The following is a 12,221-nucleotide window of genomic DNA, read 5'->3' as shown; positions in this document are numbered from 1 at the left end:
AGTTGTACCCCTGATCCACCATGCACACTCACATGTGAACCATGAATTCAGGCAGTCCTCATCAACTCAGAAAGTTGCCTGTTTCCTTGTTCACTGCTAACACCTGAGCAGTAAATCCCAGTGGTGGACAAGTTCTGTGACACCCCCAAAATACTAGTTGTGGTACATCACTTCAACACAATGGACAACTGGTGAACAAAAATATCAATATAACTTAACATCACAAATCCACTGGCTTACTTGTGTGAATACGCCATATTGATGTTCTGAGGATGTTGAAAGCAGACTGCTGGGTTTAACAGCCCACATGCAGTGTTGAGCAACATGTTCAGGCAGTTGACAGGAACAAACTGAAGTTTGTGTTAGGTTTCCACTTTTTACATGGTGGCTTTTTCAGTGCTTCAGTTCTCATGATATATTTAACACAGACTGAACACAAAGACCTGGTAAATACCACTTGATGACTGTCAGAGTTTGAGAGCTGAAGCGGACTGGCTAAATGCAACAGATTTTTTTTTCTCAATTAGTCAAGAAGCAGCAGCGTATAATAGTTAGTTGATTCTGTAGAGCGTTTCATCTGGGGACATTTCATTCCTCTGAAGGACACACCTTCACGGTCGTACAACAGAGGCTTCATCTGAAATGGGACACAGCTGTGTTGTAGTTTAACAACATTTTTACAAAGTCCCTCAGTCGTCTTTGGACTGCTGTGCTTCATTCCACCACGCTCTGCTCTGCAGTCCTGTATGTAAGGGGAATTCCACTCCAGTCCTTAGGAGAGGACTTGTAAGTTTTAAAAAAGGCTGCTGAATGATGTTTTGGAATTGTACATTTGACATGAATCAGAGTTCCCCCACTAAAAAAATAAAAAAAGAATAATCCGTCACATGAAGGAATAGTGTAAAGTATCCCAACTCATGCAATATTCAAGATTTTCTCTCCTCATCTCAGAATCTATCTGCCTCACTGCTGGGTTCATCTCTGGGTCATGAGCAAGTTAAAGTCTATTTCCAATAATACAGTGTAACAGCCACTCGTACGCACAATTCACAATTTTACAGAATCTGTGGCTGAATACACCAGAAACCACATTTAACTAAAATAAAAAATATAACTAAGAAAAAGTTATTATCGCTTCTTGTAGTTTTTTGTTGACACTTGTACATTTCAGTAAATTTTAGGAAAATTCTCTTACTCCGATATCAGCCTCATGTCCCTTATCATCCTCTGTTGAAACGTTGTCACATCACCTACTGTAGGCTAAAATATTCTCATCTCTCTTACCAGTCATGGACTGCTGTGGTTGTATGCCTCTGCAAGCCACTCAAGTTTCAGTTAGTTTACATCCATGTCGGTGAAAACATGGATGCTTCATTCGAATCTTCTACCTCCAGCAGATAAGATCTAAACAGTCAGCACAGTTTCAATTTGTTTGAAATGTTCAGTCTGCTGATAACATAAACCAGGACTAGAAGCTCTGTAGTTTTTGAGTCTTTTTGCAAATCTAAATTTTTATGTGAATGAAACCTTCCCACACACAGGTCACCTTACATGGCAATTTTCGCAGCGTCGATTATGCTAATGATGAAACTACACAAACATCGACCTCTTTTGAACAGGTGGCATTCAAACAAGTGATTTACAACAAGTTTGTCTACATAAGAGTTAAGTACATCTAAACATTTGTAGAAACGTTAAAAAAAAACAAAAAAAACTTAACAATAACAATGTGAAAATGTTGTTGGGTGCAGGTAATGGTGTCTGTTCTAAAGATTTTTGATGATTCAAACTAAAATGTTGTTCACTGCAACATTAAGCCTGTTACATGTGATACAGCTGAATGAGGATGAAAAATCAAACACTATTCTGCCATAAACTAACATCAAAACTACATATTTTTCCTCTTAGCTGTTTATCAGTCTAGATCATTTTGGTGCTGGTTGACGAGTTGGAGTTATGGGCCATAGAGATGTCTGCCTTCTCTCCAATATAATGTAATTAGCTTGCTCAGTGGTGCCAGGTGAGCTGGTAGTAGATGCACGTTTCCCTCTATGTGGTAATACGGTTGATGGGTGTAGAAAAATAGAAAAGTTACTCCACAAAACTGCTCACAACAAGGTCTGTGGGTTATCTTTAGTAACTGGGATATGACTTCTGGAAAGAGACCTCGCTGTTGCTGTTTTCAAATGTATTTCTTGGCGCTTTGAACACCACAACCTAAGTGCCATCTAATTCCATTATACTGGAGAGAAGTCAGACATCTGTATGGCCATTATCTCCAACACTCAGTTACTCACACAAAAACCATCTAGATTGGTAAACAGCACAACAGGTAAGAGATAAAATATGTTTTTGATCTTTTGGTTAACTGTCCCTTTAAAGCCACTATGTCCAGAATTTTGGTTTTGATTATAGCACCTTTCAAATTAGCAGCGAGCATTGTAGCAAATTCAAGAATGGAGAAATTTATTAAATCAGGTTTGACAATGTCAATGTTATCACACAAAAATAGTTTTTCTTTAATTGAATGAAAAAACTCATGCCATGATCTTTAAAATGTGCCAGTTGAGACACATGCAGAATTTACCATTCCTTTAAAAACTGGGGTCAAATTTTGGGGGGGGGGGGGGGGGGGGGGGGGGGGGGGGGTTTGGGGGGGGCGGGGTGGACAACGACAGTATTTTACCTGGGTTGACAATTTTGAGGAAAAAGCTGCACAACACAACCATAAGAACTTCAAGTATGGTTTCTCAATTTACATAAATGTTTACTATATCTGATCCAATAAAAAACAAGAAATATATTAAAGGTGGAGTGAGCAATTCTGGACAAATATTGTTGATAATATGCTGTGGAGTTCAGCACAGCATGTGTCAGATTTACTGTCATTTACAGAGCCAGGGCTGTGTACGTACATCAGAACAGGCAGCTAGCGAACGGTGAAGAGATGGATAGAATTGCTGACTGCACCTTTAAAAGAGCAGTTTACAACCATCAGAGCATATCACTGATTACGAGTCCGAGCCAGGATTGTCTGCACATGGCTCTCAACATGGAGGTGCCAGAGCCAGCGGCAAGCAGCAAATGGTGCTTATAGCGCCAACAGTGCTAACAATGGCAACAGTGCTTACAGAGCTAACAGTAGCCCTTTTTACACAGAGATTACTCATTACAGCTGCTACAAAGTCCCTTCTTTATGCCTCCTTCGCTTTTTTACACAGACACCAACGATGATGGCATCATGCAGCTCCAGTGCGTGATTTTAGATAGCATGCCAACATTGTGGTAGCAAAAACTGGTGTGACGGGTGTGGCATGTATAACAACGTCGACCTATAGTGTGACATGTACCATATGTGTTGACAGCGCTTTCTAAACAATAACTGTCATAAGGTGTCAGTAACAACCATTTACCATCCCTGTTATATGGCGGTTGATCACGTCCTCTGGTCAGAGGGTAAGGAGCTCTTGGACCTCATTGTTTTCCCAATTTGCAGACATCCTCAGCTGCTGTTCTTCTTTGACTTAGCTGCTTACTGCTATCAGCTACTTTTTAAAATCTCCCGTGGGTCGCACATATAACAGGTCATCAAAATGTCACACCCGTGCTGCCCATGATCTTGTCCTGCAGGCTGTCGCATTTTTACAGAGGTCATTTTGGCGCTGTTACTACCTACGATGCTGCCTTTAACAGAGACAACTCTGTCCCCCCATTCTGTGATTGTACCTTTTATACAGATTGGTGAGGTGTAATAACGGTGTGAAATTCCCGCTTTGAGGCAGTGTAAAAGGGGCTAGTGTTAACTGGAGGATGGACACTACACCTCCCTGACAACACTGTTGCAACACTCTGGAGCACGACCGCATGATCAGCCTTAAGATGGCACTTGGCTAGCCAGTGGGATGCTCAATTTTTTTTCCCAAGCGTGTTTCCAACTGGGTTGAACACGCTTGGGGAAAAGAAATAATGCTAGTGGAATACACACACAAGCACTAACATGCATGCGTGGCCTGACTGGCTACCACAAGAACAGAGAAGCTCGGATTACAACACACGGGAGCAACACAGAGGGAGCGTGACTTCATTCTCTGCTCAGAACGCCATTACCCCACTTTATCTTTACATAGTAAATGGTTGATTGCTGTTATATTATTGCTCTGAATGTTATATAGAGCTCCTTTAAGTTAAGACTGGGCTAAGTTGGGAATATGAGATTTCAGTCAAAGATTCTTACCTAAACTGACTTCTCATGAAATTATGGTGAATGAAATTTTGTACATGAGTTGTTATGAAAGCTTTATAAATCTAATCCTTGACCTTTTTATATCTGAGCAAGATGGTGAAATGTTGAGCTGTTTCGGGAAAAAAAAAACCACTCAAACACAAGTTATTTCTTAGCAAATTCTTGATGTGACTTACATGTTGGGATGAATGAGGAGTTAAAAATATTGGTACATTTGCAATAAAATTAAAACATTTGGCCATAAAAGCAAAACCAAGAAAACACCTAAAACTGAAGAAGAAACTATGACAACATTTTTTTGAAGAAGTCACACAGTCTTATTTGTATCACCTCACTCTGAATGAGCCTACTGCTCATGAGGATCTACACTCTGAGGTAAATTCAAGCATTAAGCATCAATGAGCACACTTCAAAAGATAATCTCTACATCCCTCCAAAAAAGGGCCCAATTCAAACTCTATCCATTATATAAATAAAATGACAAAAATATAAAGATGCTCCAAAATCACAAAGCTCATCCACAACATGCTCCGCATTAAAGTTATGGATGGCCAACAAGCTTTCATGACCACATGTGTGCACATGTGGAATTGCGTGTGTCAAACTACATGTGGTTGATTTCTGCTACTGTTGGATTTGCATGTGAGGATGCCAGAGGAAAGGGAAAACTGTTGGTTCCAACTGTTGGGATTTTGGTCTTTCCATCGTGTGCGTGGCGTCAGAGTCAAGGCTTCACTGGCTGGATAGACAGCAGGCTACCAAACTTGAAGTGCTGGATCACAGGGAACTTCTCCAAACACTGGAAATGGGACGGCAAAAAAACAAGAGACAGACTGTTTATCTAACATGAGAAAAGTATGCTTCAAACAAAGTACAGTACTGATGAAGTGCAGTACTTATTCTAGTACTTCATCAGCCTATTATATCATCATTGTTTAGCCACTTTAAGCCAACCATTCATTACCATATGCTTGCAGTGCATGTTCAAATATACCCAAAGATGATGTAGGACAGCATGTGATGATCTGCATATTTGTTTGTACAGTAAAGGTTTGATTTACATTCAGATAGCTATGCTAAATTACAACCAGGTAACTTTCTTTCACTGATGAATAGGACTACTGCTGCTTTTATTAATGCTAAAGCTAGACCGATGGGGTGGTGGTGGCTCAGAGGTAGAGCAGGTCATCCACTGATATGATCAGAAAATTGGTGGTTGGATTCCTGTCTCCTCCAGCACGTGTGTTGAAGTATCCTTGGGCAAGATACTGAACCTCAAATTGCCCCTGATGGCTGTGCCATTGGTGTGCGAATGAATGGTTACTGAGTAGCAAGTGGCACCTTGTATGGTAGCCTCGGTCACCAGTGTGTGAATGTGTATGAAAGGGTGACTGTGACATTTAGCTTTAAAGCACTTTGAGTGCAGTCCATTTACTGATAAATTAGCCATGCTGATGTACTGGCTGATATATTAGCCGCTATGTCACTGTCAACTATCTCAACCACTACCACCAGTAACTAAGACAGGTAAAATTTTCAATATTAGCTGTGATTCTGTCTGAGATTTGGAGCTTATATTATGAACATTCAGTGTTTCCCACCATAGCTGGTTACAGCCAATCAGCTGTTAAAGCTGTATGACGCAGTGCTGAAGGACCGTCCCAGTGTGAGGCTCTCCTTCACCTTTCTGCCCAGTTAGCTTGAGCTAACACAACACAACGTGATCTCATTGCTACTCGTCACATTTTGGCCAGTAGCCCCACAGCAGTGGTTAACATGTGACACAGAGCCATTAATCTCACACTAAAAAGGCTTAACGTTGTTGTTACACCTGTTAATAACTGTTGAATAAAGTTAGCTTTGTGATGCTAACAGTTAGCCCTGTTTGTGACCCTGTTCAAGGTGCAGAGCTCCGGTTGTGGGGAATTCACTGGGATTGGCAGAACTTGCTTTATTTATTGCGATTGCAACGCCGCTAAATTCTGCAGGGGCTGACAAGAAAACCTAATTATGGCATCTCTGTAGCTGCAATAGCCCTGGCATGTGCTTACGTTCTGAAGAAGGCGAATGTTAGCTAAAGAGGCTATGTGCATTGACTCCAAAGCTATGCTGTAGCCCCTTGACGTTATAAATTCTCCTCAGGTCATGGGGGATGGGTTTGACCCTGCGACAATTTAGGTTTTATTTTTGCTATTATGTGCACCATTCCCATCAGAAAGAAATGATGACCAAAACTACAAAAAACTAGAAGTGTAATCAGAGAGCACAGACTTCAGCAAAGACCAAATCTTTCAGGTCTGCTCTGAAATTTTGCTGGTTTTTCCTTGGCCCATGCTACACATTCCGCCAAGTTTCATGAAGATTGGGCCAGTAGTTTTTCCATTATACCTCCGACACACAAATGCACAAACCAAACCATGACCTCCTTGGCGCAGCTATTAAGACCTGACCTGTAATAAACGATATATTCCCTTTAACCAACTCATATATCATTCAATTGCACTTTTTTATTATTTATTTCTGATAAATTGGTCACCTACAATCATAATTTATTAAGTAGACCCAATATAAAACCAAATATACATATCTTGCCATTCATCATTCAAGTTTGTCCCCAACATGAGTTGATATGAGCAGGTGTGGAAGTTAAAGCAGCATATGATTCTGTACAGGGACTTTCCATTGAGGTTTAGTGACAGGACGCGTCCTGGTCTTTGACACAGACATTCAGTGGAGCCAGTTTTGGAAGGGCAGTGGTGGGGGTGGTGGGTGTCTGCAGTGGGGGTTGGAAGGCTACGCTGGGGGAACACAGTGGAATTGAACTCTTGTGCTCAGTGTGTCTGTGCAGTGACACTATCAGTCACGATCATGTGGGCAGAACTGGGGTGGAAACAAATGCCTCAGAGAACTTTGGTCTCAACACATATTTAATCAGTGAGAATTAGTAAAATCATCAAAGGGTCACTGATCATATAAACTCTTCATACAACCCATTCAAGGGCTATCATACTATACTGTCAGTTAAAAGACACAACTATATCTTATTGAAATGGATTAACATAGATTAAATCAACATTGCTGAAAAAAAGTTATGACAAACCCATTGATGACATGTCTCCTAGTTAACTCCACATTTGTAAAGCCGTTCATGCTCCTTATTAGAATCAGAATCCGGGTTTACTGCCAAGTAGGTTTTCACATACAAGGAATTTGCCTTGGTGTTTTGGTATATAGAAACGTAAATATAGAATTAAAAAAAAAAAAAAACACAAAAAACTCTAATATTAAAAAAAAAAACCCACTGTAACTATTTGAAGCAGCTGTACAACATGGAGGGGGCTGAGCCAGCGGTTAGCAGCTAACAGTGCTAATGGTACAAACAGTGCAATCATACAATGGCAACAGTGCTGCTGACAGAGCTAATGGTGTTAATGCTGGCAGGTACTGGAGGCATATTAGCGTTTCCTAGGATAGCCAAGGCATGACCCACTCTACTCTGCCTTACTCTGCCCCTGACTGCCTTACCCTGACATTCTTACCCTAACCCTACCTATCTCACTCCTCCTGCTTGAACCTAACCAATCCAACTAATGAAGGCAATGTGTGCGAGCCAATCAAAGGGAGAGCAGGGTGGTGACTAGCTAGCCAGTGGGATACACAGTCAAGGACTAATGTGCAAACACTGCTAGACCATCTACCACAACAGCTGAAGGCTCAGATGCACCTAACCAACATCCAAGCGGCGATGAAGGCTGGCTGTCGTGTCGCCTTACGTTTCCTGTGGCTCGGCCAAAAAGTTACACTTTAGCATATCACAGAGACTACAGCCAACAACCAAGTAGCACATACATTTGGCGCCTGCATGAGAGGAAATTACCCTCCATACCAGCGGGTGGCAGCAGTCTGTATTTGTCATTTAAAAATGGAAACCAGAAGACCGACAGGACGGGTTCAAGATGCTAGTTAGCACTTCAACAACTGATCCTTAAAGAACAAACACATTTACCGTGCGCAAGTGAACAATACCACCAGCAATTACAAATTGGCTCTGTGTGTTAGGATTCTAACCCAGAAACTCGGAATACAACACAGAGAATGTGACTTAATTCTCTGCTCAGGTTGCCATTACTCCACTATATCTTTACATAGCAAATAGTTTGTTGCTGTATTAATGTTCTCAGTGTTACATACAGACCCTTTGAAATGAAAGAGTCAGGCAGAAATGCTCGAAGATAAATTTGAAAATATGTTGAAAATGGCTTTACCATTGTTTTTATACGCTTCAGCCTTCCGTACTTCAGTTCTTATGTTTCAGTACTATTGAACCTGTTCTACAGAAGACCATATTGTTTAAAGGATAAGTCTGATGATATTCTGGATTTTTCTTATTGTCAACAAATCCCATGTGCTGACCCAAACCAACACTGACTGTATCCACTAACAAGTATTGCGTGTGTTTGTATCAAAACTTGATGATATATCTTCTTCCTCTGTGCCACAGAGCTCCATTGTTGTCTATTAAAAACACATCAATGAGCCACACTGTTACACTGGCTGACATGTTCCTTTTGGGTCTTTTCAAAAGATTTAACAATCATAAAAACATAAAGTAACACCAGCCTTATCTGCTAAGTGTTTCTGAATGGGTTTCCTTCCTTCCAGACAGTCTGGATTTCATTCGTTTCTCTCCAGTATGTAAATTAACTTGCTGAAACCAACAGCTAGCTTGTCTTTGACAACAATAAATCAGGCATGATGTTCACTGTGATGAATATCCAACTTGAGCAAGTCTGTACAAGTAGATTTTGTATAGTGTATTGAAATGAACTGAACTCAATAGCTATAAAAAAAAAGCTAAAAAATATACATGACTGGTAGTACACAGGATAAAATGTGCAAAGAACACTAGCAGGGGCCTTTAATATGTATAGGTGAGCTGATTGACTGATGTTCTTTCCATGTATGGGCAAGATAAACAGTGTAATTCTGTCCATTCAAGTCAAACTAACAGTCCAAGTCCGACCACCATTGTTTCCCTGAGCGTGTCACTTCACGCATTCAGTTTATGTTCCAAACAGGCTATAAGGCCTCAGACTTGCCTCCCCACTCAGACAGAAAATGGTGGATTCTGCTTTCTCTGGGTCTAGTACAACTCTCTGCCGAAACCCTGTGTGGGGCCAGGAAAAGGGAGAGAGGAATGCAAGTCTGCTGATGGTTGCTCCAGGCTTGGAGGAAGGTCGGGACAGAGGGAGGGGAGGATTTAATGAAGGGAACGGCAAAGGAGGAGGAGGAGGAGGAGGAGGGGGAGGGGGAGAGAGAGGCAGACAGCTTGGCCCCTCAGCTCTTTGGGAAGACTCACAGGCTGCTCTGGAAAACACAGGATGTGGGCATGCAGGCGGGGAGAACGGGTTTAGACATCCCCCCAACCCCACCCCCAACCGCCCACACGCACACACAATTCCATTCTCTCCGTTTCTCTCTTAACCCTTTCCTGCCTCTCTCCTCTACTACGCAAAGAACCAGTCTGTTAGGACATTTTGCTCATAATGAACCTGGTGACAGTCAGCTTTCAAACTGATCTGATTTCTTTAATGTCATGTAAGCAAGAAAACAGAAAACAGTGATGGATTACAAAATATTCAGTTTACACAGCAACATTTCCATTTGTACTCTTTTTTTTAACCATGCATTGCTTCACTACGTTTCAAACGTTTTTTGTGTATATATGTGCAGAGCCTCAAAGCTTTCACTGTAACAGCAATGCTTTAAGAAAAGATCACTTTATGTATCCAAGCCTCATTGTATCCTAAATGATGAAGTTAAAACTGAGAGTCTCAAGTCCAATCTAGAGGGAAAGGTTACAGTGCGACAAATACGCTGCAAATCTTAGTGAATTTGACGGTGAAACAAAGATGAGATCTACAACCACCCCACCTTTTAACAGCAGTGCTTTGAACTAAATGCTAACATCAGCATGCTAACATGCAGAGAGTGACAATGGGCATGTACTGTACGCAAATTTGTTAATCCTTGGATGGTGAAGGAATGGCCCACCTTAAGTGGGATTTATGCTTCTGCATCGAATGAACACCATAGCATAATGTACCCTATGCCTTAGCCTGACATGCACCTCCCCAGAAATGTTACTACACATCGTGGCAACGCAGACCTCCTGTCTATATTTGTAAGCTGAAAAGCATTTCCCTCAGTGGTAACAATGCTTTTATTTACTTTTATTTCACAGATAAGAAACAATAAATCGTGAAGGCAATAAAGCCCCCACAAAATAGCATGTTAAATCTTGTGTGTGATTTATACTGCCTTCATATGAGTAGAGGAACTCTCTGCTAGTCGCTTAGCTATTTTATAAGATGTAAAATGCCAAAGGCTTGAGCTAATAACATTAGCATGTTGCATTTGTATGGAGAACATGTTTAGCATAAGACAGTTTTGTCAGTGAGCCTTGTGAGCTGTAATGGAGCCAAATTTTGTAACGTTACTTTTGTTAAATGTTGCTGTTGTCCCTGGCTTCATCTGAATAGAGGAAATGTGTGCTTGCTGCTGAGCTAATTCATACAATATAAAATGCCATAGGCTCGTGCTAATAACATTAGCATGTTGTATTTGAGGGGAAAATATGTCCAGCAAAGAAAAGTGCTTTGTCTGTTAATCCTGCGAGTTATAATGAAGCCAATTTGTGTACTGGTGTTTGAAATTGTCGTAATAAAGCCATGTTTAATGTGTGTTTTGGTGTGTATCAACTAAACTTTACAACACTTTACAGAAACCTCACCGCCAACTAGTGTTTTGGATGTGTAACTGCAGAGTGACATAGACACCGCACAAGGAGAAATGGTCACAATGGCATTGGCCACATGCCTAGGCTACGGTGTAGGCTCTGCATAGACCTGACGCACAAAAATAAATCCACCTTTACCCTGCCATACTCTGCCTCCTACTGGCTTACCCTGGCATTCTCACCCTTAACCTTAACCAATCCCACTCCTCTTGCCTAAACCTAAACAGTGCAACCAACAAAGGCAATGAGTACTAACAATCATAAGCCCCGTTAGTAAGCTACCGAGTAGTAAGGTACGGTTCAGTTTGGTATGCTTTTTCTCCATTTCCGCTGCGAAAAGTTGTGGATGGAACCGATTTGAAATGTTACCTTTTTTGGTACCCCTTCTGTTGGGGTACCTAGCACATAGATCTGGTACTAAAAGGTGGAGCTGTGAGCACTGCAGTCTGCTGATTGGTCAGTAGCGGTGGTCACTCCACTCAGGGCTGAGTGGAGTTTAATTAGTAGACTGTAACTATAAAATATAAGGATGTTTTGCTGCCTCTTGCAGCAGCCGGAGTTGGAGAAAAAATAACTTCATTCGAGCCGACTGCCGAGATTTTTAAGGTGGAACATTAACTTGTAATATTACTCAATGCATGAGCTGACGACGTGACTCAGTCAACACACCTTAAATATTCAGTATTTACCGCAGTATACAGCAACTTTGACCATTACTTTAGTTTTTATATGGCATTCACTTTTAGTAATGAGTGGATCTTCAAGCACTGTTGGACAAATTAAATGCTTTATTCAAGCAGCAACTTCAGGGCCTGAAAAATGAAGCCAATGCTTAAGAGCTAAAAACTGTGGTTCCTCTAATGGTCACTTGAGGCTGGCACCAAGAGCAAGTCAATCCCCATAAACCTCCATGTTAAAATGCCCAACTTTACAGCAGAATTAAACATGTTCACAGTGTCGTACAAAAAACAGTTCTGGTCACTATATCTAATTTCATGACAACTGTCAGGGAATTAAATTTTACATAACTCACCATGTTAAGTTTAATTAAGGCCTAAATTATGCATAATTAAGGATGTGGCCACTTCCTTAACTTCCTAATCCTAACCCTAACCCTGTCTGCAAGGTGTCACTAAAGTCTATGAATCAGATCCACCTCCTGCTCCTCCACACCTCCAC

At 41.1% G+C, this 12,221-nt stretch overlaps 1 protein-coding gene across 1 annotated transcript in view; it reads right to left on the bottom strand.

Moving 5' to 3' along the window:
* Positions 1-4,270: 4,270 nt before the first annotated feature.
* ptpa (protein phosphatase 2 phosphatase activator) overlaps positions 4,271-12,221 on the bottom strand; it is a 37,575-nt gene continuing 29,624 nt past the window's right edge. The window contains exon 10 of the mRNA XM_033646582.2: positions 4,271-5,042. Within this exon, the coding sequence (XP_033502473.1) occupies positions 4,968-5,042 (75 nt within the window). The 3' untranslated portion in view covers positions 4,271-4,967. The remainder of the gene's footprint in view (positions 5,043-12,221) is intronic.

The sequence above is a fragment of the Epinephelus lanceolatus genome, chromosome 19 (assembly GCF_041903045.1).
Source record: "Epinephelus lanceolatus isolate andai-2023 chromosome 19, ASM4190304v1, whole genome shotgun sequence".
Taxonomy (NCBI): Eukaryota; Metazoa; Chordata; class Actinopteri; order Perciformes; family Serranidae; genus Epinephelus; species Epinephelus lanceolatus.
This window is presented reverse-complemented; position numbering and strand designations above follow the sequence as displayed.